This window comes from Rhinoraja longicauda, chromosome 19 (assembly GCF_053455715.1).
Source record: "Rhinoraja longicauda isolate Sanriku21f chromosome 19, sRhiLon1.1, whole genome shotgun sequence".
NCBI classification, from domain to species: Eukaryota; Metazoa; Chordata; class Chondrichthyes; order Rajiformes; family Arhynchobatidae; genus Rhinoraja; species Rhinoraja longicauda.
In genome coordinates, this window is record NC_135971.1 from 9,122,118 (window position 1) to 9,148,882 (window position 26,765).

Genomic DNA, 26,765 nt, shown 5'->3' on the forward strand with positions numbered 1-26,765 from the left:
TGAGGTTTAGGAGATCCAAGTACAAATCAGTGTTGGAAAGTCTCGCCTGTTCCATCAGATGCTTGGCGCTGCGGACGGCCCGTTCTGCAAGTCCGTTGCTCTGTGGGTACTCAGGGCTGCTGGTGAAATGCACAAAATTCCACTTGTCCGCAAAACTTTTGAATTCTCGGCTGGTAAACTGCCTGCCGTTGTCAGTCTGCAGCCTGACAGGGGACCCAAAAGTGGAGAAGTGTTTCCGCAGCTTTCGGATCACCATCTCCGACGTGAGGGATGTCAGTAAATCCACCTCGAACCAGTTTGAGTATGAGTCGACCAGGACAAGGTAGTGGTTACCACGCCACTCGAAGATGTCAGCAGCCAACGAGGACCAGGCCAAGGCAGGGGCAGGCTGTTGCAGCAGGGGCTGTCGCTGCTGGTGTGGAGCAAGACTGTTGCACGTGGAGCAGGCAGAAACTCGGTCTCGGATATATTTGGCCATTCCGGGCCAGTAGAATTGGCACTGAGCGTGGGCGAGTGTTGCATCGACCCCAGGGTGTCCGCTATGGGCTGCGCAATAGTAAGAGTCAAACAGGGAGGACGGGACCACAACTTTATGTCCCTTGACGATGACGCCATTCTGGAGCACCAATTCGTCGCGGACCAGGAAGAAAGGCTGTGTTTCAGATGGCGCAGCGGAGCGCTTTGTTGGCCACCCTGCTTTAATCACAGTGGCAAGCCGCTGCAAAACTGGATCGGCAGCGGTGTGCTCGGCCAACACCTGTAGCTGCTTGGTGGGAATGAAATTAACGCCCAGTACAAGCAAGTCCTCTGTTTCGTAGGGGTGGCGATCACAGGAGGTCCGCGGGGCGCGCGATAGGGTGTCCGCAATGTGCATCTCGGTGCCCTTCTTGTAGATGATGTCGAATTCGAAACGCTGGAGCTGTAGCATCATACGCTGCAGCCTGGCGGGGGCAGCGTGAATTGGCTTGTTTAGGATGGTCACCAGTGGCTGGTGGTCGGTTTCGACCGTAAATCTGCTGCCGAACAGGAAATCTCTGAACTTGGAGCAGGCGAACACCACCGCGAGCAGCTCTTTCTCGATCTGAGCGTACCGCTGCTCGGTGTCCGTCATGGTGCGGGAGGCATAGGAGACAGGATGTAACGATCCATCGACAGACTGAAGGCAAGCCGCACCCAGACCGAACTTGGAAGCGTCACAGGTGACGGTGATGGGGCGACTTACATCGAAGTACCGCAACGTCGGGGTGTCAATCAATTTCGACTTGAGGCAGTCAAAGGCCTGCTGGTGATGTTGGAGCCAGGCCCAGGCAATATCCTTTTTTGTCAATTGCCGCAGGGGAGCACTCAGCTCACTGAGGTTTTGTATAAACTTCCCCAGGTAGTTCACCATGCCTAAGAATCGTTGTAGACCTGGCACGTCGGTGGGGGCTGCCATCTCGGAGATGGCAGCTGCCTTCAAGGGGTCGGGTTTTAGTCCGTTAGAGGTGAAGACGTGTCCCACATACGTGACTTCTGGGACGCGGAACCGGCATTTCTTGGGATTCAGCTTCAGATTGACCTTCCGCGCCCGATCCAGGATGCTGCGGAGGTTCAGGTCGTGCTCCGCAATGTCTTTCCCATAAACCAGGATATCATCCACGATGATGGCACATGGCAGGCCCGAGAATATCTGCTCCATAGTTCGCTGGAACACCTCGCTAGCGGAATTAATGCCGAATGGCATTCGCAGGAACTTGAATCTGCCAAACGGTGTGGCGAAGGTCGTTAGGTCAGAAGACTCTTTGTCCAACGGGATCTGCCAAAACGAGTTCTTAGCGTCTAGGACCGAAAAGATGGTGGCCTGCCCGACCTGAGCCGCCACGTCCTCAACAGACCGCATGGGGTGGTGTGGTCGCCTGATTGCAAGGTTCAAGTCCTTCGGATTGATACACACACGTATTTCATTCTTGTCTTTCTTTATCGTGGCAACCATAGTGGAGACCCAAGCGGTGGGATCGCTAACCGCTTCTAGCACCCCCTTTTCGACCATGTTATTCAGCATCGCCTCGACCCTGTCTTTCATGGCGTGAGACACCCTGTGAGCTGCGCGGGCTACAGGTTGTACGTTTGGGTCAACGGAAATACGATATGTGAGTGGTAACTTTCCCAGGTCATCGTTGAACAGGTCCTGGTATTCCACAACAGGGTTGAACGACAGTTGCACTTTGTGGACCGTGCGGTCGAAGGACACCAGGCCAAGATCTTGGCACGCACGGTTGCCCAGCAGGGTTACACAGTCAGAGTTCAAAACATAGAAAACGAGGTTTCTCGTTGCCTTTTGCAGCACACAAGTTAAAGCAGCCCTCCCCACAGGCCTTAGAATTTCTCCACCATAGGCATGCAACGTAGCGTTGTCAACAACCAGGGGCTCATTATTCCTTATCTTATTGAAAAGATTTATTGACAATACGTTGACCTTCGCACCTGTATCCAGCTTTGCAAGGAAGGACACACCATTGACAGTCAGAGCTACAGAGGGATCAGAGCGTTGGGCGGTTGTGTGTAGGAGGGTAAACACATTCGAATTCTCAGGAGGATTAATTGGATCTGCCTCGTAGGAGTCGACCAGGCTGGGCTGTAAATCGTAACAGCCATCAGATTGCCTCAGCATGTTTAGACTGGGTCTGGAAATCTGTGCCTGTCTCCCACGGGAACGGATGGAGCGACAGGCCGCAGAGAAGTGGTTTAACTTTTTACAAAAGTTACAAAATTTGCCATAAGCAGGGCAGGTAGACAGTCTATGGTGCATGTAGTTACAGTTTGGGCACCTTTTTTGGGGCACTTCACCAGGACCTGGGTTGGCACGCGGCAGAAAAGCATTGTTTACCATCCGAGGCTGGGGTCTCCTACACCCAGCCAGGTTGATAGACTTATTGGCCGAGTCTCGGTGGTCATCTGGCAATACAACGACCTCAGACAATCTGCAGGCATGCATAGCTTTTTCCAACGTTAGATCCGGATCCCTTAGAAGCTCACATCGTAGCTGCTGGTCACGCATGCCAGTTACTAAAATGTCTCTAGTGAGCTGCTCCGTCATGTCACCAAAACGGCACCGCTGGGCGAGATAACGCAAATCAGCAATAAAACATTCAACAGGTTCATCCGGCAACTGTTTTCTTGTAAAGAACCGTGCCCTCTGCAGAATGCGGTTCGAGGGCAGGTCACAAATCTCCCTGAACTTACGTAGCAGGCAAGCGGGGTCACTGGCAGATTCTGCAGGGGTAATCTCCACGTCGTCGTCGCCCAGGACCGCTGGAGCATAGGTGAAAGTTCTGGCTCTCTTCATGGCATCAGGTCCGACAAGGTTGAGTAGGAGGGAGGCTTTAAGGGAGTCAGGATCAGCGCGATGTGCGACGTTGACAAAGTGGGTGAAATCAAACTCAAACGTGTCCCAGCGCTCAGAAATGTCAGCATCAAAGACAAGCTGCGCGGGCTTTCTGCAAGAGGACGCCATGGTCAGAGAGATTAAGCACAAAAAGGCACAAATCAAAAAAAAGAAATAAAACCCGACAGACAGGAGACGCAAGTGTCTTCCACTTCCGACACCATGTAAATTAATACTTCACAAACTCTTAAAGCGTACAACATCTTTTAATGATAGCACAGCGTATTACATACATCTTCAAGCACTGGCTACGTTCCTCTACCGAACTGTACCCAGGAAGGGAAAACGTTATGATTGATGTTAACTAGGCGGGGTTAATGGTACTGAGGTAACTATGTTATTGGTTGCATATAAACCATCTACAAGACTGATGTCAGGGGGGGGTGGGACAAAGGAAGGATAAAGGTGGACACAGGAAGTTAGAGGGAGAACTGGGAAGGGGAGGGGAAGAGAGGGACAGAGAAACTGTCTAAAGTTGGAGAAGTCAATGTTCATACCGCTGGGCTGCAAGCTGCCCATGCGAAATTATGAGGTGCTGTTCCTCCAATTTCCGGTGGGCCTCAATATGGCCATGGAGGAGGCCCATGACAGAAAGGTCAGACTGGGAGTGGGAGGGGGTGTTGAAGTGCTCAGCCACCGGGAGATCAGGTTGGTTATGGCGGACTGAGCGAAGGTGTTGAGCGAAACGATCGCCGAGCCAGCGTTTGGTTTCGCCGATGTAAAGAAGTTGACATCTAGAGCAGCGGATACAATAGATGAGATTGGAGGAGGTGCAGGTGAACCTCTGTCTCACCCGGAAAGACTGTTTGGGTCCTTGGATGCAGTTGAGACGGGGAGGTAAAGGGACAGGTGTTGCATCTCCTGCGGTTGCAGGGGAAAGGAATCATTTGTCTGAAGAAGGGTCTTCTCGACCTGAAACGTCACCCATTCCTTCTCTCCAGAGATGCTGCCTGACCCGCTGAGTTACTCCAGCATTTTGTGATACCTTTAATACCGGACTGGTGAGGCACTTCAGACACGAATTACTTCCTTTGTCCAACAGCTGTTACCCTCTCTCCATTGATACCCTCTTGATTCAACGTATGTATAACACACTTTCCAATTGTCTTCAGCCCTACTCGCCAAGGAACCTTGTAGGTCAGCAAGGGGGAGATTGAGGAAAATGTGGAGAGTGGATCAAATGCATTTGAAAGTACGGACACGCAAGGCCGGTTTCATGAACACAATGGGGTTGATGTGCTAAAAGCTACTGATTTCAATGCAGTGAAGCGGGTGAATGTATGGTCACGATTACTAAAGGGATCTCTGATGTTGAAGGCATTGCAAAGATGTGGTTGATAAGAGGCGAAGGACAGATAGCTCAACGAATCAGGATCCAGGTGTTTCCGATGTGATAGGGAGGGATGTTAAAGATGTGGTCGAACTGTGCCACTGATGATAGAAAATGTCGCAACTGCACTGAGAGAGAATGTCTTAGACGGACGAGGCAATAGAGTACGGATAGAGTACGGTGGTAATAAAGGTTCAATATCTGAACTGATGTGGAGGAAGGAACTACAGATGCTGCTTTAAACCGAAGATATACACACAATGCTGGAGTAACTCAGCGGGACAGGCAGCATCACTGGACAGAAGGAATGTCTGACGTTTCGGGTCGAGACCCTTCTTCAGTCCGCCTCAGCCTACCTGATCTCCCAGTTGCTAAACACTTTAGCTCCCCCTCCCATTCCTACTCTGACCTTTCTGTCCTGGGCCTCCTCCACTGTCAGAGTGAGGGTTTGGAGAAACAGCACATCCTATTTCACACCCCAGCGATATGAATATTGACTTCGCTAAATTCAAGTAACCCTTGCTTTCCCCCTCTCTCCATCCCTCCCCCTTCCCAGTTCTCCAACCAGTCTGACTGTCTCCGATTACATTTTGTCTCTGTTTGCTTTGATTCCACATATTCCTTGATCCCCAACCCCTTTGTCTCGTTTTCACACCTTACACTACCTTATATCTGTATCTCCCTCTCCCCTGACTTCAGTCTGAAGAAGGGTCTCGACCCGAATCCTCACCCATTTCTTCTATCCAGAGAGGCCGCCTTTCACGCTGAGCTAATCCAATATTTTCTGTCTATCTTCGGTTTAAACCAGCATCTGCAGTTCCTTCCTACGCAAGGGTTACTTGAAGTTATTGAGATTAATATTCATACCGCTGAGTTGTAAGATGCCCAAGTGGTATTTCGCCATGTCTGTTGCAACATATTCCAGGATATTGGGCGTGGCAAGCGAAGAGATTGTGGCAGCGTTGACTGCATTTTTGAAACCTGTTTAACAACAAATAAAGTGAGTGAATCGGCGACCAGAGGACATCGGGTTAAGATGAGGGAGTAAGGACTTAATAGGAATCTGAGTTAGGAAAAGGGGATGTACAACGATATCTGGGTGTTCTAGTGCATCAGTCACTGAAAGGAAGCATGCAGGTACAGCAGGCAGTGAAGAAAGCCAATGGAATGTTGGCCTTCATAACAAGGGGAGTTGAATATAGGAGCAAAAGGTCCTTCTGCAGTTGTACAGGGCCCTAGTGAGACCGCACCTGGAGTACTGTGTGCAGTATCCATATTTGAGGAAGGATATTCTTGCTATTGAGGGCGTGCAGCGTAGGTCTACTAGGTTAAATCCCGGAATGGCGGGACTGTCATATGTTGAAAGACTGGAGCGACTAGGCTTGTTTACACTGGAATTTAGAAGGATGAGTGGGGATCTTATTGAAACGTATAAGATTATTAAGGGTTGGACACATTAGAGGCAGGAAACATGTTCCCAATGTTGGGGGAGTCCAGAACCAGGGGCCACAGTTTAAGAATAAGGGGTAGGTCCTTTAGAAACGGAGATGAGGAAAAACTTTTCAGTCATAGAGTTGTGAACCTGTGGAATTCTCTGCCCCAGAAAGCAGTGGAGGCCAATTCTCCGAATGCATTCAAGAGAGAGCTAGATAGAGCTCTTAAGAATAGCGGAGTCAGGGGGTATGGGGAGAAGGCAGGAACGGGGTACTGATTGAGAATGATCAGCCATGATCACATTGAATGGCGGTGCTGGCTTGTACCGCCATTCCAGGAATTAACCTAGTAAACCTTCGCTGCACGCCCTCAATAGCAAGAATATCCTTCCTCAAATTTGGAGACCACAACTGCACATAGTACCCCAGGTGCGGTTTCACTAGGGCAGCTGCAGGAGGACCTCTGCAGGAGGGCCTCTTTGCTCCTATACTTAACTCCCCTTGTTATGAAGGCCAACATTCCATTGGCTTTCTTCAATTCGAGATACCAGCTACCAAGACAGATGAGTACAGCAATTCATTCTTCCCTCGTACAATTAAAGCATGGAATAGTCTTCACCCTACTGTAGTTACTCAACCAGACGCAACTAAATTTAAGGCAGCTCTTCTTCTCCAAGAAGCCCTTCTTGCTTAAGTCCATACCCCGCCACCTCCAGTATAAATTCCGTTTGGAATATTTCGGAGGAACAAAGAACCAAGAACCGGGCTCTGTTGCTCTGACGGCGTCACCACATTTCGCTGTTTCCATCGTCTTCTCTCACCTCTGCACAAATGCAACTCCACCACGTCGGAAAAGGGCTTTCTTCTCCACTCGACGTTAAAACCCCGCGCAATCTTTCAGTTGGCCGACCGTTTGTGCCCGAGGCCAAGTCTCCCCCCTCCCCCCCCCCCCCGGGGACACTCTGATTCTCTGCTTCTCCCCAGTCTCCGTCACCCTGGATGTGGAAACAGCGCATGGGCAGCTCCAAGTGTCTGATGATCGCAAGAGCATGCACTTTGACGGTGGCTGGCGAAATCTCCCTGACACCGGGAAGAGGTTTATGCAAAATACGTGCGTCCTGGGATCGGAAGGATTCACATCGGGGAGATATTACTGGGAGGTGGGGATCGGGTCAAATCAGGGCTGGAGTCTGGGAGTCGCCGCAGAGTCTGTAGACAGGAAGGGTGCGGGCGTCCTGACCCCAGACACTGGAGTCTGGAGCATCAGGCAAGATGGTAACGATGTTAACGTAGGCACCTCTCCTCCATCCCGTCTCCCAGTCCGGCCCATCCCCGGGAGGGTGGGAGTTTATCTCAGTTACGAGTCCGGGACAGTTTCATTTTACGACGCGGGCACCAAGTCCCATCTCCACACATTCACTGGGAATAAATTCACGGAGAAACTTTATCCTTTCTTCTGGACGTGGGTTGGATAACAGTACCTGACAATCTGCTCCGGTTCCGCTCTAGGTGTGTGAAGGGGGTCGGGTCCCGTGACCGGCGTCAGGAGCGGAGCTCAGGGGCTGTGGGGCAGAAACCCGGTGGGCAACAGGTCGGCGCTGAACGGCTCCCATTTAATCCCCAAATTCCGCGTCGTAAAAACCCCCAGTGAGCGCGGAAATAAAACCAGGGGGAATGTAAAGGTGGGAAGAGAGAAATAAAGTGCTACAGAAATCAGAGCTGTCGATCCGTTCATTTTACCGCGTTAACCGCGTCCGGCAACGGAACAGAAATTACTTTTGTGAAAATATAAAGATTGAAACAATCGCCCTTCCCGTGGGTTCGGCAGCGGCCGCGGGCGGCGGGACCTGAGCTCCGGGCTCCCCCTGATTCTAATGCCCGTCTGTGGTATAATGAAGTGGCGCTGATTTTATCCGGGAGAGGGCGGTATAGGTCCGACTGACCAGGTGTAAATAGGAAAATAACTGCAGATGCTGGGACAAATCGAAGGTATCACAATATGCTGGAGTAACTCAGCAGGTCAGGCAGCATCTCAGGAGAGAGGGAATGGGTGACGTTTCGGGTTGAGACCCTTCTTCAGTCTGAGGAGGGGTCTTGACCCGAAACGTCACCCATCCCCTCTCTCCTGAGATGCTGCCTGACCTGCTGAGATACTCGAGCATTTTGCGATACCTTCGAGGTGTAGATATGAAGGATGAACGGAGCTAAAAATTACATGGAGCGAGAAGAATAAAGATGAACGCTGGGAATGGGAAGGTACAGAAAATATTTGAAGGTATGGCGCGTCGATAAGCCTGAAATGAAGGCGAGGAGCCAGGTGTTTCGGGAGGGACTTTATTAGCTGTTGTTCTCTTGTCCAGTCGGGTCTGCAAGGGAACGATCGCGCCCTAAACCCCCTGGCCTTTATCCCTGTCGCTAAGGGCCGCTCCCGGACTGGTCCCTTCCCGTGCCGAGGGTTTCGATAGTGATATGGTCCGACCCTTGGGAGCCCCCCTACCCCACAGAACAGGAGACACGGGGAGGCACAGGTGGAGGGAGCCGCAAAGGGGGGGGCGACCTCGCGGCCCAGGCTGGTCAATGTCCAAATGTGCCCGCTTTAAGCGGTCAGTCGACACGGCCCCCCCACCCCATGTCCAGCACAACGATTGTCTGCCCGTGCTCCAGCACCCGGTACGGGCCCTCGTACGGCCTCTGCAGCGGTGCCCGGTGGGCGTCACGGCGCTGGAAAGCATAGGGCCAAACCCGGAGGGCCGATAGCCCGTTCGGGCTGAATGCCCCGTGGTGGGACGTCGGCACGGGTGCGAGCTTGCCAACTCGCTCCCGAAGGCACTGTAGGGCGGACGAGGGCGGTCCCTGCTGCCCCGGCGCCGAGGGCACGAACTCCCCGGGCACCGTGAGCGGCGACCCGTACACGAGCTCCGCCGAAGATGAGGACAGGTCCTCCGGATGCCCAGCCAGACCCACGGCAGTGCGTCCATCCAGTCCGGGCCGGAGAGTCGCGCCTTCAGCGCTGCATTCAGCTGCCGGTGGAACCTCTCCACCAGGCCGTTTGCCTGCGGGTGATAGTCCGTGGTGTGCTGCAGCCGCACGCCCAACAGGTGAGCCATGGCCGCTCACAGCTCAGAGGTAAACTGTGGCCCCCCGGTCTGACGAGATGACCACCGGCACCCCAAAGCGAGCAATCCAGTGCGCGGATAACACACGAGCGCATATAGCTGTGGCTGTGTCGGCCAGCGGTATGGCCTCCGGCCACCGCATGGAGCTGTCCACCACCGTGAGGAGGTGGGTGATGCCCCGGGACAGCGGGAGAGGCCCCACAATGTCCACGTGCAGGAGGTGGAACCGCCGGCGGGCTAGGCCGAACTGGACGCGGCGCCAAATTTTTGCCGTCTGCCACGGAATGCAGGTGCCGGCGGTAGAAATAGCGGGTGCCGTCCACCGTGTTGCCCCGCAGCTGAAATTGAGCCTCAGCCTGCTGAAACCAGATCGGAGGCTGGGCGGTCCAGAACGTCGGTAGTTTGACGGGAGACCGCGTCGAGAGACAGGGCCTGGTCGGCCTGTGAGGCAGACGGACGGGCGGCCCTCTGTGTTTTGACTCCATTACGACACCAATGGAGCGTCGGGGTCACCAATGTGGCGCGTCGATAAGCCCGAAATGAAGGCGGGGAGCCCGAAATGAAGTGTTTCGGCGGGACTATCGGAACACAGCTACCAGCCTTGGAGTGCATCTACAACACACGATGCCTCAGAAAAGCCACCAGCATCCACAAAGACACCTCACACCCTTGCAACAACCTGTTCGAACTTCGACCATCGGGCAGACGATACAAGGCCTTCTATGCCCGCACCTCCAGACTCAGGAACAGCTTCATCCCAAGGGCCATAGCTGCTATGAACCGGTCCTGCTGAGCCGGATGGTCACATCGCACAGCGAACCGGCACAGATCTACTTGAACTTTATTCTGTTTTAAAACTGTTCTAATTTGTTTCATTGGGTTGTTTAAATTAATACTGATTAGCTAATTAATTTATTGCATCGTATGGGAGGCGCATTCCCAATCTCGTTGTACCCCTGTACAATGACAATAAAGATAGACTGTATTGTATTATATTGTATTAGGCCTTGTTCTCTTGTCCAGTCGGGTCTGGAAGAGAACGATCGCGCATAAACGATGCAGGAAGATTGTTCCCGATGTTGGGGAAGTCCTGAACAAGGGGGGTCACAGTTTAAGGATAAGGGGGAAGTCTTTTAGGACCGAGATGAGAAAGTTTTTTTTCACACAGGGAGTGGTGAATCTGTGGAATTCTCTGCCACAGAAGGTAGTTGAGGCCAGTTCATTGGCTATATTTAAGAGGGAGTTAGATGTGGCCCTTGTGGCTAAAGGGATCAGGGGGGTACAGGATACTGAGCTGAATGATCAGTCATGATCATATTGAATGGCGGTGCAGGCTCGAAGGGCCGAATGGCCTACTCCTGCACCTATTTTCTATGTTTCTAAACCCCTGCCCTTTATCCCTGTAGCTAAGGGCCGCCCCCGGACTGGTCCAGTCCCCTGCCGAGGAGTTCGATAGTGACATGGCCCAACCCTTGGGAGTCGCCACAAAGTCAGTGTTAAAGTCCAGAGGAAGTAACGTGTCCAGTTCAATAGACTGTCCAGATGTTCCTCGGGCTGTTGGCTGAGAAAGTGCGGGAAACTAAATGCAGAATTCAGCCTGAGAGAGGGATGGGGAACCACAGTGGCGGCGGCCGGAGACTCAGAGTCTGCTGCAAGCAGCGGACGGGAGAGAACGCAAAGCGGTCCCACAATCTGTGATTGGTGTCGACGTAGAGAGCGGACCACAGTGTGAGAGGCAAAGGCAGCAAAACAGCAAATTTGAGGAAGGATATTCTTGTTATTGAGGGCATGCAGCGTAGGTTTACTAGGTTAATTCCCGGAATGGCGGGACTGTCATATGTTGAAAGACTGGAGCGACTCGGCTTGTATACACTGGAATTTAGAAGGATGAGAGGAGATCTTATCGAAACGTATAAGATTATTAAGGGGTTGGACACGTTAGAGGCAGGAAACATGTTCCCAATGTTAGGGGAGTCCAGAACTAGGGGCCACAGTTTAAGAATAAGGGGTAGGCCATTTAGAACTGAGACGAGGAAAAACTTTTTCGGTCAGAGTTGTGATTCTGTGGAATTCTCTGCCTCAGAAGGCAGTGGAGGCCAATTCTCTGAATGCATTCAAGAGAGAGCTAGAGAGAGCTCTTGAGGATCGCGGAGTCAGGCGGTATGGGGAGAAGGCAGGAACGGGGTACTGATTGAGAATGATCAGCCATGATCACATTGAATGGCGGTGCTGGCTCGAAGGGCCGAATGTACTCCTCCGGGACCTATTGTCTATTGGCAGCTCATTAAATTAGGAGACGTCACAAGTGAGTCATTGCTCCATCAGGAAGGGCCATTTGCTTCTTGGCGGATGGTAAGAAGAAGATAAACACAGAAGTAAGTACATCATGGTTTATTATGGGGTTTTTTTTACAGGGCAATATATCAACATATCTGTTGGCCTGCTGCAAATATTTATTCCGTCGCTAGACACATGACAATAAAACTCTTGAAACTTCGCGACAATGAAGAAATAATTGATCGGTTATAGAAACATAGAAAATAAGTGCAGGAATAGGTCATTCGGCCCTTCGAGCCAGCACCACCATTCAATATGGTCATGGCTGAACATCCAAAATCAGTACTCCGGCTTTTTCACCATATCCCTTAATTCCCTTAGCCCGAAGAGCTAAATCTAACTCTCTCTTGAAAACATCCAGTGAACTGGCCTCCACTGTCTTCTGTGGTAGAGAATTCCACAGATTCACAACTCTCTGGGTGAAAAGGTTTTTCTTCATCTCAGTACTAAATGGCCGACCCCTTATTCTCAAACTATGACCCCTGGTTCTGGACTCCTCCAAGATCGGGAACATGTTTCCTGCATCTACCCTGTCCAATCCTCTAAGAATTTTAGATGTTTCTATAAGATCCCCTCTCATTCTTCTAAATTCCAGCGAATACAAGCCCAGCCGACCCAGTCTTTCATCATACGTCTGTCCCGCCAACCCGGAAATTAACCTGGTAAACCTACGCTGCACTCTGGTAATAGCAATAATGTCCTTCCTCAAATTAGGGGACCAAACTTGCACACAATACTCCAGGTGTGGTCTCGCCAGGGCCCTGTACAACTGCAGTAGGACCTCCTTGCTCAACTCAAATCCTCTCGTAATGAAGGCAACATCCCATTGCCTTTCTTATTAGTTGTTGGACAGTTGCCGGGGCGCGACGGGGTGAGGGTGGGGGTCGGGGCCTTAGGTCGAGAGAACGAGCAGATTTGGATGCTGGGTGAATTCACCGACCCGAGAGCATCGCCGGTGACAATAACGCAATCTAAGAGGACGAGGAAAAGGCGGAGTACAAGGGGGCGGACAAGCTGAAGAAGGGTCCCAATCTGAAACCTCGTCTGCCAGTTCCCTCCACAGACGCTGTCTGACTCACTGAGTTACTTCAGCACTTTGTCTTTTGTTGAAGATTCCAGCATCTGCAGTCTCTTGTGACTACAGAGACAGCAAGCTCCGATTTGCTCTTTAACGGGATAATAAATGCTTTTGATATTAGCGTTAATTATCCTTTCAGATCGAAAGCCGCGCTGAAATACTGCCCTATCTCATTGGTGACGCTCGGACGATCCTTGATCGGGCTTGATCCAGTCTGAAGAAGGGTCTCGACCCGAAATGTCACCCATTCCTTCTCTCCCGAGATGCTGCCTGACCCGCTGAGTTACTCCAGCATTTTGTGAATAAAAGGAAAGCTCACAGGACCATCGGAACACAGCTACCAGCCTTGGACGGCATCTACAACACACGATGCCTCAGAAAAGCCACCAGCATCCACAAAGACTCTTCACACCCCTGCAAGTCTGTTCGAACTTCTACCATCGGGCAGACGATACAAGGCCTTCTACGCCCGCACCTCCAGACTCAGGAACAGCTTCATCCCCAGGGCCATAGCTGCAATGAACCGGTCCTGCTGAGCCGGATGGTCACATCGCACAGTGATCCGGCACAGATCTACTTGCACTTTATTCTGTCTTAAAACTGGTACAATTTGTCTCGTTGGGTTGTTGTTGTTTAAATTAATTAAATTATTGCATCGTATGCGAGGCGCATTCCCAATCTCGTTGTACCCCTGCACAATGACAATAAAGATGTATTGTATTGTATTGTATTGTTGACTGGATTGCACGCAACGAAAACGTCTCACCGTACCTCGGTTCACGCAACAATAAACTGAACTACATTGAAACGACACTTAACAGAATATTGACATTAATAACACCAGCTATCGTTTTAAGGAAATAAATTGAACCAATGAGCGAAATTACACGCCGGGCACATCTATAGGACCTACATTTATTGCACATCCCACATGCCCTGTCAACGGTTTCCTCGGCCATTTCCATGGACATTTCAGGATAATAATAATAATAATAAGCATTTATTTTATATAGCGCCTTATCGGGAGCTCAAAGCGCTTTACAAAAACAATCATAACATAAAAACAAACAGACAAACTATCCTAACGGAAAAGCGGTGAGTAAACAACGCCAGCGTCCTCTCACGTCAGGGTCCGGCAGTAGACAACAAAAAGCACAGGACACACAGATACAATTTTTACACAAACAGCCATCACAGTGATCAAACATATTAAACGAGATGCAGGACACTGTCACTGCACTGAGTAGTTCCTTCAGTGACAGACTGCCTCACCCCAAGTGCGTGAAGGAGAGATATCGGAGGTCCTTCCTTCCCGCTGCTGTGAGACTGCACAACCAGCACTGCTCCCAACAGACCAGTCAACAGTAACAGTTAAGGAATACACTGTAAACTGATGAAAATTTATCCTTGTCTTTATTTTTATTTATAATGATTGTCTCCTGTTATCCACTTTGCTGCTGTAACACTGTAAATTTCCACGATGAGGGACAATTAAATAAAATTATTATTATTATTATTATTATTATTATTATTATTATTATTATTATTATTATTATTATTATCATCACAGGCGGCAGTCCAGGAGTTTTATGGTCATCGATTCCCGGAACAGACTTGTTTTACATCTAAAAGTACGGAAGTGATTTAATTATATTCCAGGTGCTGGTGAAGGATTGATAGAATTTGTTCATTATTGACACAGAGCGGAACCGGAGCAGATTCTCAGCCATTGGTTTGCAACCCAGGTCGCGAAGAAAGGATAAAGTTTCTCCGTGAATTTATTCCCGGTGAAGGAGTGGAGATGGGACTTGGTGTCCGCGTCATAAAATGAAACTGTCCCGGACTCGTAACTGAGATAAACTCCCACCCTCCCGGGAATGGGACGGGCGGGGAGACGGGATGGAGGGGAGGTGAATGCTTCAAACTCGTCATCCCGCCGCCTGATGCTCCAGACTCCAGTCTCCGGGGACAGTGTGACCGGTCTCTTCCTCTCCACAGACTCTGCGGCGACTCCCAGTTTCCACCACTGACTCCCCGCCACCTCCACCTCCCAGTAATGTCTCCCCGATGTGAATCCCTCCGATCCCAGCACACACCGCCTGACTGTAAACCTCTTTCCGGTGTCAGGGAGACGCCTCCAGGTCCCGGTCCGTCTCACCCTCTTCCGATCCTCAGACACCTCGAGCCACGGATTCGCTGTTTCCACATCCAGGGTGACGGAGACTGGGGGGAGAAGCAGAGAATCAGAGAGTCCCCGGGGGTCGGGGGGAGACTCGGGCAGCGCGGCCCCGGGACCGGGGGAGAGGCCGCTCGGCCTCGGGCACAGGCGGGAGGACAACTGAAAATTTGTCCGGAGTTTTCTTTCCCCTCCCCCTACCACGTAAGATGGACAACAGAAATCCTTCCCGGATATTTTCTCCCGAGGTAGAGGCGAGAGTTGTGGTATGTCGTGGGCAAGCAGATGCAATTGGGAGAGAGGAGGTAGGAGAAATGGTGGGTGGGTGGGTGTGCGGGCGTGAGATTGAGTGAAAATGGGGGCTTGTTGAGGAGTTAAACGTCTACTGGAGGTAATTAAAAATGAGGTCGTTATATTTTTGGAAATACAGGGGGAAAGATGTGACTGTGCTGGAGAGAGTGCAAAGTAGATTCACCGGGAAGTTGCCTCCATTGGAGGACTTGAATAATGCTGATTTGGAGACCTGGAGGAACTTTACAAGTTTACGAGAGACAGAGAGGGGATAGTTAGTCAGATTCAGTTCCCTATCTTAATGGTATCAAAAACAAGGTTACTGGTTTAAAGTGAGAGGAAGGAGTTTTAAAGAAGACGAGACCAAGTGGACACGTTGGGCCCAAACCTCTACTGCATTGGTGCAGCACCCTCTCCTTCCACCCTCCCCCTCCAATCCTCCATCCCCCCACCCCACTCCCTCCACCAACCCTCCCCTTCCCCACCCCCTACTCCATCCCCTTCAACCCCCCTTATCCTCCCCCCCTACCCCCTCCCTCACTCCCTCCCTCCCCCTTTCCCTCCCTAGGGGATAGCTTTAAACGTAAAAATGTGAATAACGTTAAAAATATAACACTGCTTTCAATGAAACTCCTTCCATTAGCACCAAAGGGACGATGGCGAGTAAGGTGGGCCTAAAATTATCACGCTATCATGTACCGTTTTGGCTGTAGTTCAGGAACAAACAAACAAGTGAGAGTTTTAGTATATAGATGCGAGGGATAAATCTCTTGCACAGAGAGTAATTGATACCTGGAACGTGCTCCCATTGTAGGAGGTGGCACCTATTGTCTATTTTCTATACAATTCCACTCTGCGAAAAGGGTTATGACTGTCATCCCTGTCTATGCCTCTCATTATCTATCCCATCAGCCTTTGACACTCCGCATAAAACAAGCAAATGTATCCGACCTCTCCTAATAGTTAATGCCCTCTAATCCAGGCAGCATTCTGGTAAACCTCTTCTGCACATTTCCCAAGGCATCCACATTCTTCCTGCAAAGGGATGACCAGAACTGCACAAAATACTCCAAATTATGCCTAAGTCCTGTAAAGCTGAAACATAATTTCCTGACACTTGGTGTATGTTACTACAGAGTCTGTGGGTTACTCAAGTAAATATATTCACTGCGCCTAAAGATTATCAAATCCAGTTTACAGTGGGAGCGTAAATTGAGGAGGTTGTGCCCACGAACGGGAGTTTTTTCTTGTGAATGTGTTTAAGGGTATCTATGTCAGGCCGATGAAACTGTGCGTGCTTTTCCGAGACTAGATCTTGGGCCGAGATGTATCCGGTCTCTTTCTTACAATGCATCAGTGTGGGGTTTGAGAAAGTCTGTGCGGCTCAAGGGTCCAACAGGGGGCAGACCTGAGTCAACCAGAGTCAACGATAGTCACTCACAGGTTAGGCAGGGCACCCTCGTATCCTCATGACTATACAGCTCGTTCGTTGTTCATTATAATTTAATTATGTTACTTCCAATTTCCTGACTACCCTGGTAGAATTCAAACTGATAGATCAGCGTGTTTTTGCGGTGTGGGTGGGTCAGGACGCATTGGTTCATCCAACAGCCTGGGTATTTGTTGTGTCTGCCTAACCTGTAATCTAGTAGTGGGTGACTCCATTGTCCGAGGTACGGACAGTAGATTCTGTGGCGGCAGGCGGGACTCGAGGATGGTCTGTTGCCTCCCTGGTGCCAGGGTTCAAGACATCACGGAGCGGCTTCAGAACATCCTAGTGAGTGAAGTAGATCAACCGGACGTAGTTGTGCACGTGGGCACGAACGACGTCGTGAGGAAGGGAAGGAGATACTGCAACGTGAGTTTAGAGAGTTAGGAAGAAGACTGAGAAGTGGGACGTCGAAGGGGTTTGTCTCTGGACTGCTGCCTGTCCCTCGTGCTGGTGAGGGCAGGAACAGAGAGATCGGGGATATGAATGTATGGCTGAGGGGCTGGTGCAGAGAGCAGGGATTTAGATTTCTAGGCCACTGGGATCACTTATGGGGTAGGGGTGACCTGCACAAAAGGGACGGGTAACACCTTAACAGCAGGGGGACCAACATTCTGGCAGGTAAGTTTGCTAGTGCTACAAGTGTGGCTTTAAACTAAGTAGCGGAGGGGGGGGTGGGAGGGGTTGACAAACTGGGAATATGAAGATGGAGTTAACGGGGAAGCGAATAGAGGAGAAATTGCAAAGGACACTCGAATGAATGGGAAGGGAAGTTCTAGAAGGGGTAAGAGAGTAAGGTCAGGGCCAATTGTCATCGGTGTGAGAGGGGAGGTGAATACCGAAATTAAAGTGTTGTATTTAAATGCGCGAAGTATAAAAAATAAAGTGGATGAGCTTGAGGCACAGTTAGACATTGGCAAGTATGATGTCATGGGAATCACTGAGACATGGCTGCAAGAGGGCCAGGGCTGGGAACTGAATATTCAGGGGTCCACAACGTATAGAAAAGACAGACAGGTGGGCAGAGGGGGTGGGGTCGCTCTGTTGGTGAGGAATGATATTCACCTACAACAGGACCCCACCACTGGCCATATCTTCCCATCCCCTCCCCTCTCTGAATTCCGCAGAGACCGTTCCCTCCGTAACTCCCTGGTCCACTCGTCCCTTCCTACCCAAACCACCCCAACCCCGGGCACTTTCCATTGCAACCGCACGAGATGCAACACCTGTCCCTTTACCTCCCCGCTCAACCCCATCAAAGGACACAAACAGTCTTTCCAGGTGAGACAGAGGTTCACCTGCACCTCCTCCAACCTCATCTATTGCATCCGCTGCTCTAGATGTCAACTTATTTATATCGGCGAAACCAAGCGCAGGCTCGGCGATCGCTTCGCTGAACACCTGCGCTCGGTCCGCATTAACGCAACTGATCTCCCGGTGGCCCAGCACTTTAACTCCCCCTCCCATTCCCAGTCTGACCTCTCTGTCATGGGCCTCCTCCAGTGCCATAGTGAGGCCCGCCGGAAATTGGAGGAGCAGCACCTCATATTTCGCCTGGGCAGTTTGCGGCCCGGTGGTATGAACGTCGACTTCTCCAACTTCAGATAGCTCCTCTGTCCCTCCCTTCCCCTCCTCCTTCCCAGATCTCCCTCTATCTTCCTGTCTCCACCTATATCCTTCCTTTGTCCCACCGCCGACATCAGTCTGAAGAAGGGTCTCGACCCGAAACATCACCCATTCCTTCTCTCCCGAGATGCTGCCTGACCTGCTGAGTTACTCCACCATTTTGTGAATAAAAGGAATGATATTACCTTCCCTTGCAAGGGTTGACATAGAATCAGGAGATGTAGAATCAGTATGAATAGAAATGAGGAATTGTAAGGGTAAAAAGACCCTAATGGGAGTTATCTACAGGCCCACAAACAGTAGCCTCGACATAGGGTGCAAGTTGAATCAGGAGCTAAAATTGGCATGTCGGAAATATAATGCTACGGTGGTTATGGGAGATTTCAACATGCAGGTAGACTGGGAAAATCAGGTTGGTAACGGACCCCAGGAAAGGGAGTTTGTGGAGTGTCTCCAAGATGGATTCTTAAAACAGTTTGTACTGGAGGTACAAGACCCTAGGTAAAAGAGCCATTAGGAGGCAGTGATCACAATATGATAAGATTTACTCTACAAATTGAGAGGGAGAAGGGAAAATCGGAAGTGTCAGTATTACAGTATAGCAAAGGGGATTACAGAGGCATGAGCTGGCCAGAATTGACTGGAAAGAGGCCCTAGCAGGGAAAATGGTGGAACAGCAATGGCATGTATTCCTGGGAATAATGCAGAAGTTGCAGGATCAATTTATCCCAAAGAGGAGGAAAGATTCTAAGGGGAGTAAGAGGCACCCGTGGCTGACTAGGGAAGTCAAGGACAGCATAAAAATAAAAGAGAAGAAGTACAACCATGCAAAGAAGAGTGGGAAGCCAGAGGATTGGGACTCTTTTAAAGAGCAACAGAAGATGACCAAGAAGGCAATGCGGGGAGAAAAGATGAGGTACGAGGGTAAACTAGCGAATAATATAAAGGAGGATAGTAAAAGCTTTTTAGGTATGGAAAGAGGAAAAAATTGTCAAGGCAAACGTGGGTCCCTTGAAGACAGAAGCAGGGGAATTTATTATGGGGAACAAGGAAATGGCAGACGAGTTGGACTGGTACTTTGGATCTGTCTTCACTAAGGAAGATACAAGCAATCTCCCAGATGTTCTCGTGGCAAGAGACCCTTGGGTGACGGAAGAACTGAAGGAAATCCACATTAGGCAGGAAATGGTGTTGGGTAGCCTGATGAGACTGAAGGCTGATAAATCCCCAGGGCCTGATGGTCTGCATCCCAGAGTACTTAAGGAGGTGGCGCTGGAAATTGTAGATGCATTGGTGATCATTTTCCAATGTTGTATAGATTCAGGATGAGTTCCTGTGGGTTGGAGGGTAGCTAATGTTGTCCAAATTTTAAGAAAGGAGGGAGAGAGACAACGGGAAATTATAGACCAGTTCGTCTTACATCAGTGGTGGGGAAGATGTTGGTGTAAATTATAAAAGACAAAATTGCGGAGCATTTGGATAGCAGTAACAGGATCGTTCAGAGTCAGCATGGATTCACGAAGGGGAAATCTTGCTTGACTAATCTTCTGGAATTCTTTGAGGATGTAACTAGGAAAATGGACAGGGGAGAGCCGGCGGATGTGGTGTACCATGGCTTTCAGAAAGCCTTCAACAAGGTCCCACATAGGACAATAGTGAGCAAAATTAGAGCGCAAGGTATTGGAGGTAGGGTACTAACATGGATAGAAAATTGGTTGACAGAAAGAAAGCAAAGAGTGGGGATAAATGGATCCCTTTCAGAATGGCAGGCAGTAACTAGTGGGATACCGCAAGGTTCGGTGCTGGGACCGCAGCTATTTACAATATACATTAATGACTTGGATGAAGGGATTAAAAGTACTATTAGCAAATTTGCAGATGATACAAAGCTGGTTGTAGTGTGAACTGTGAGGAAGATGCTATGAGGTTGCAGGGTGACTTGGACAGGTTGTGTGAGTGGGCGGATGCATGGCAGATGCAGTTTAATGTGGATATGCGTGAGGTTATCCTCTTTGGTGGTAAGAATAGGAAGGCAGAGTATTATCTGAATGGTGTCATGTTATAAAAAGGGGACGTACAACGAGATCTGGGTGTCCTAGTGCATCATTCACTGAAAGGAAGCATGCAGGTACAGCAGGCAGTGAAGAAGGCCAATGGAATGTTGGCCTTAATAAGGATGAGAGGGGATCTTATTGAAATTTTTAAGATTATTAAGGGGTTGGACACGTTAGAGGCAGGAAACATGTTCCCAATGTTGGGGGAGTCCAGAACAAGGGGCCACAGTTTAAGAATAAGGGGTAGGCCATTTCGAACTGAGATGAGGAAAAACTTTTTCAGTCATAGAGTTGTGAATCTGTGGAATTCTCTGCCTCAGAAGGCAGTGGAGGCCAATTCTCTGAATGCATTCAAGAGAGAGCTAGATAGAGCTCTTAAGGATAGCGGAGTCAGGGGGTATGGGGAGAAGGCACGAACGGGGTACTGATTGAGAATGATCAGCCATGATCGCATTGAATGGCGGTACTGGCTTGAAGGGCCAAATGGCCTCCTCCTGCACCTATTGTCTATTGTCTATCGTGCTCCTGCGTTACATGTGTTTCAGGACCTAACATCTCCAGCTGACCATGTGTGCGTGAGGCTTCTCAGTCAGTGGGTTGGTGCAGGAATGAAACTCCAATTACCATTCAGTGCTTATCCTGACCAATCTTTGCATCACATAAAAACATCAATGTGTCCCACAAACCAAGTGAAATAAGTCCATACGTTTTACCTTGTTTAATGGAGTCAAACGTTTCCATCAGCGCTGCCTTCAACAAAAAGAGGTGGTTGAATTTTTCAGGCGTTATGGCACCGTCTGTCACTGACAATGTATGGAACTCATCACTAGTCCTGCAAATATTAAATAGCTGATTACAAATTGTGCATTGATGTTTATGAGGAAATATGTTGCATGCAGAGTTTCAGTGAAGAACATGCCCTACCTTCGCTTGCGAACAGCTTCCTCCTGAAATAAATAAAACACAAGACTGAATTGATCGAGGCAGAACTACTGAGAGCACGAATTTCACCCAGATTATTACGAGGTGTTAAAAATTCCCATTTGTCCACTCTCACCCCCAATGACACACAGAGAAGAATAATGATATTGCAGACATAGAACCGATGGAGGAAGTATAAAGATTAGTCTGAAAATTACACGATGCTGACAGGTTAGTCTGGACAGGTTGTGCGTTTCAGCCGAATAAGGGGTAGGCCATTTAGAGCGGAGATGAGGAAAAACTTTTTCAGCCAGAGAGTTGTGAATCTGTGGAATTCTCTGCCTCAGAAGGCAGTGGAGGCCAATTCTCTGGATGCTTTCAAGAGAGAGTTAGATAGAGCTCTTAATGAAAGTGGGGTCATGCAGTATGGGCAGAAGGAAGGAACGGGGTACTGATTGTGAATGATCAGCCATGATCACATTGAATGGAGTTGCTGGCTCGAAGGGCTGAATGGTCTACTTCTGCACTTGTTGTCTCTTGTCTATTGAATATGATGTTAGTGATGTGTAGGAAGGAACTGCAGATGCAGACAATAGACAACATGGTTGAATTTGTTTTAAATATATCAGACGCCATTTTGTGATTGTGCCCATTTATAGAAGCAAATTTAAATAGACTTCCTTACCTCTAGAAATTTCACGCTGTCTTTTTGTTCCATCCATTCCTGTAAACGCAGGTGTTCCTCCTGGATAGAATTTAAATTCTCTTGAATCTCCCGAAGATTTTTCTCCATTGGATTTAGAATCTGCTCCTCATCTTCGCGTATATCTTTGAGGAAGTACTTTTCTTTCTCAGTGATAATCTGGTGCAGTTCAGCAAACTGGGATGTGACATGGGACTGAAGGCTGTGTGACTCTTCCTGTCAAATGAATGCTGAAGATTAACATAATATATTTCTGTATTGTGTTTGCTAACAGAATAAGTGACCACATAGCCCATCAGCATCCGGTTCTCAGAATTATCTAATCAATCGAATTCTCTCACATTTTCCTGAAACAAAGAAGTTTAATTCTCCTTCCCATTCCCACACTGACCTTTCTGTCCTAGGTCTCCTCCATTGTCAGAGGGAGGCTAATTGCAAAATTGGAGGAACAGCATCTCATATTTCACTTGGGCAGCTTTCAGCCCAGTAATATTGACTTTTCTCACTTCAGGTAGCCCCGGCATTCCCTCTCTCTCTCTCCCTCCCCCACCCACCCAAGTCGCACTAACTTCTCCCTTTCACCCCATAAACAGCTAACAATGGCATGTTTCCTTTATCGTCGTTACTTGTTTCCATATCTTTTATTCATTGTTCTTTATTTCTCTGCATCATCGTCTACTCCCTGTCCCTCGTTTCCCTTATCTGTAACCAGTCTGAAGAAGGGTCTCGTCCCGAAACGTCACCCATTCATTCTCTCCAGAGATGCTGCCAGTCCCGCTGAGTTACTCCAGCTTTTTGTGTCTATCTTCGGGTTAAACCAGCATCTGCAGTTCCTTCCAACGCGCCTCATTTCAGCAGTCAATTGATCCAACATGTCCACTACACATTAAAATGAGCAACGTTGCATAGAAATTTCAGACATAAAGGCCTCACCCGAACTTTGGAAATATTTCGTAATTGTTGCTGTTCTATTTCTTCGATATCAGATTTATTTTTCGTGACAGATTCTATGGCCGATTTTACCCGAGCCTGGGATCAAAGAATAAAGGCGTTAGACAACAAAGAATGAACAAGGTAAATAAAGATACAAATCTGTTTGTATTAACCTTGTAGATGTCTACAGCTTCTTTAATCGTCTGCAAGCTGTGGTTTCTGTGTTCCAGCGCATCTCGACAAACCAGACAGATCAGTTTCTTGTCATTTTCACAAAACAGCTTCATTTCTTCCTGATGTTCCTCGCAGAAAAGTTTACTTCCCTTCTCTTCTGTATTCAGGCTCAGTGCTCGAGCTTTCTCACACAGTCTCGCCAAGGCCCGATTGACTTTGAAGGTGCGGTCTGCAATCTCCTCTCTACATTCCGGGCAGGAGTTTGTCCCCTCACTGCCCCAACTCTGTGTGATACAGGAGCGGCAGTAGTTGTGCCCGCACTCCAGTATAACCGGGTCGGTGAAGAAATCCAGGCAGATGGGACAAACTGCCTCCTCGGACCAACTCTCGACCTTGTCTTTCGAAGCCATTTTAATTCCCGGTACTTACCGGTTCGAAGTCTATTTGCTTTTGGGAGCGGATGAATTCCTGCAGTATCGCGTTATCCACTCCGCACCCTCCCACGTCGTATAATGAATGGTAATTGACTGCAATAGACAATAGATAACAGACGGAGGAGGAGGCCATTCAGCCCTTCGAGCCAGCACCACCATTCAATGTGTAAGAAAATAACTGCGAATGCTGGTACAAATCGAAGGTATTTATTCACAAAATGCTGGAGTAACTCAGCAGGTCAGGCAGCATCTCAGGAGAGAAGGAATGGGCAACGTTTCGGGTCGAGACCCTTCTTCAGACTGATGTCAGGGGGCGGGACAAAGGAAGGATATAGATGGAGACAGGAAGAAAATGGGAGATCTGGGAAGGGGAGGGGAAGCGAGGGACAGAGTCGATGTTCATACCGCTGGGCTGCAAGCTGCCCAGGCAAAATATGAGGTGCTGTTCCTCCAATTCCCGGTGGGACTCACTATGGCACTGGAGGAGGCCCATGACAGAAAGGTCAGACTCGGAATGGGAGGGGAAGGTGAAGTGCTCAGCCACCGGGAGATCAGATTGTCTAATGCGGACTGAGTGCAGGTTTTGACCGAAGCGATCGCCGAGCCTGCGTTTGGTTTCGCCGATGTAAATAAGTTGACACCTGGAGCAGCGGATGCAATAGATGCGGTTGGAGGAGGTGCAGGTGAACCTCTGTCTCACCTGGAAAGACTGTTTGGGTCCTTGGATGGAGTTGAGGGGGAAGGTAAAGGGACAGGTGTTGCATCTCCTGCGGTTGAGGGGAAAGTGCCCGGGGATGGGGTGGTTTGGGTAGGAAGCGACGAGTGGACAAGGGACAAGGAGGGAATGGTCTCTGCAGAACGCAAAAGGGGAGGGGATGGGAAGATATGGCCAGTGGTGGGGTCCCGTTGTAGGTGACAGAAATGTTGGAGGACGATTTGTTGGATCCGCTGGCTGGTGGGGTGGAAGGTGAGAACGAGGGGATTCTGTCCTTGTTACGGTTTGGGGGAGAGGGAGCAAGAATGGAGCTGCGGGATGTAGAAGAGACCCTAGTGAGAGCCTCATCTATAATGGAAGAGGGGAAGCCCCGTTTCCTGAAGAATTAGGTCATCTCTGAGGCCCGAGTGTGAAAAGACCTCATCCCGGGCGCAGATGCGGCGTAGACGGAGGAATTGGGAGTAGTGGATAGACTTTTTGCAGGAGACCGGGTGGGAAGAAGTGTAGTCCAGATAGCTGTGCGAGTCAGTTGGTTTATAGTAGATGTCATGCACCAGTCTGTCTCCTATGATGGAGATGCTGAGGTCCAGAAACGGGAGGGAGATAACAGAGATAGTCCACGTATATTTAAGGGCAGGATGGAAATTGGAAGTGAAGTGTATGAAGTCAAACAACATTCAATGTGACCATGGCTGATCATTCTCAAACACTACCCCGTTCCTGCCTTTTCCCCATACCCCCCCCCCCCCCCACTCCGCTATCATTAAGAGCTCTATCTAGCTCTCTCTTGAAAGCATCCAGAGAATTGGCCTCCACTGCCTTCTGAGGCAGAGAGTTCCACAGATTTACAACTCTCTGAGTGAAAAAGTTTTTCCTCATCTCCGTTGTCAATGGCCTACCCCTTATTCTTAAACTATGGCGCCTGCTTCTGGACTCCCCCAACATTGGGAACATGTTTCCTGCCACTAACGTGTCCAATCCCTTAATAATCTTATATATTTCAATAAGATCCCCTCTCATCCTTCTAAATTCCAGTGTATTCAAGTCAATTCGCTCCTGTCTTTTAACATACGACAGTCCCAGAATTCCGGGAATTAACCTAGTGAACCTAAGCTGCACGCCCTCAATAGCAAGAATATCCCTCCTCAAATTTGGAAAACAAAACTGCACACAGCACTCCAGGTGCGTTCTCACTAGGGCAATGAACAACTGCAGAAGGACCTCTTTGCTCCTATACTCAACTCCCCTTGTTATGATGGCCAACATGCCATTGGCTTTCTTCACTGCCTGCTGTACCTGCATGCTTCCTTTCAGTGACTGATGCACCCGGACACCCAGATCTCATTGTACGTCCCCTTTTCCTAACTTGACACCATTCAGATAATAATCTGCCTTCCTATTCTTACCACCAAAGTGGATAAGCTCACATTTATCCACATTAAACTGCAAGGGTTCGAGCAAACCTCCAACTAATCTTACAGGAGGTAGGGGCCGTTAGGTCTTGAAAGTGAATATACCAGAGATATGGACCTGGGACAGTGTAAAGCAGAACATAGGGGGCAAGGCCAAAATGGTGCCATACGTGGATGGGAAACGATGGAGAAATATATATTTAGAGCGACTGTTAAATGGTAACGTGCGAACACCGGTGAAATGTGCCGTTTCACAGTCTCTCGGTGTAATCTACATGTGTAGGAAGGAATTGCAGATACTGGTTTAAACCGAAGATAGACACTAAACGTTGGAGTAACTCAACGGGTCTGACAGCACCTCTGAAGAAAAGGAATGGGCGACGTTTCGGGTCGAGACCCTTTTTCAGAGTGAGCGGTAGCGGAAAGAGAAACGATAGATATAGACGAGGATGCAGAGAGATATAGAACACATGAATGAAAAATATGCAAAATAAAGTTAGGGTGATAACTGAAACAGGCAATTGTTAGCTTGGTATTTATTCACAAAATGCTGGAGTAACTCAGCAGGTCAGGCAGCATCACCGGGGGTGACTGTGACATTCCCGTTGCCTGCCCTTTAGTTTTCCATCGCATGCGGGCACTATTGTGGTACAGCTAAAATGACCTGCCGTCGCACAGATCCAACGACCCAGTGTTGGCTTCGAACTGGTGCTCGCTGTGTGGAATTTGGACGCTCTCGCTCTAACCTCGCGGACCTCTCCTCGATACTCCGGTTCAATAGACAATAGACAATAGGTGCAGGAGTAGGCCATTCAGCCCTTCGAGCCAGCACCGCCATTCAATGCGATCATGGCTGATCACTCTCAATCAGTACCCCGTTCCTGCCTTCTCCCCATACCCCTCACTCCGCTATCCTTAAGAGCTCTATCCAGCTCTTTCTTGAAAGCATCCAACGAACTGGCCTCCACTGTCTTCTGAGGCAGAGAATTCCACACCTTCACCACTCTCTGACTGAAAAAGTTCTTCCTCATCTCCGTTCTAAATGGCCTACCCCTTATTCTTAAACTGTGGCCCCTTGTTCTGGACTCCCCCAACATTGGGAACATGTTTCCTGCCTCT

General features: G+C 49.3%; 1 protein-coding gene across 1 annotated transcript in view; it reads right to left on the reverse strand.

Moving 5' to 3' along the window:
* Nucleotides 1-14,408: 14,408 nt before the first annotated feature.
* The window catches only part of LOC144602528 (zinc-binding protein A33-like), a 37,908-nt gene continuing 25,551 nt past the window's right edge, over nucleotides 14,409-26,765 (reverse strand). The window contains exons 2-7 of the mRNA XM_078415655.1: nucleotides 23,085-23,509; nucleotides 22,912-23,007; nucleotides 21,961-22,194; nucleotides 21,279-21,301; nucleotides 21,068-21,186; nucleotides 14,409-14,941 (exon numbers count right to left, since the gene is read on the reverse strand). Of these exons, the coding sequence (XP_078271781.1) occupies nucleotides 14,409-14,941; nucleotides 21,068-21,186; nucleotides 21,279-21,301; nucleotides 21,961-22,194; nucleotides 22,912-23,007; nucleotides 23,085-23,495 (1,416 nt within the window). The 5' untranslated portion in view covers nucleotides 23,496-23,509. The remainder of the gene's footprint in view (nucleotides 14,942-21,067; nucleotides 21,187-21,278; nucleotides 21,302-21,960; nucleotides 22,195-22,911; nucleotides 23,008-23,084; nucleotides 23,510-26,765) is intronic.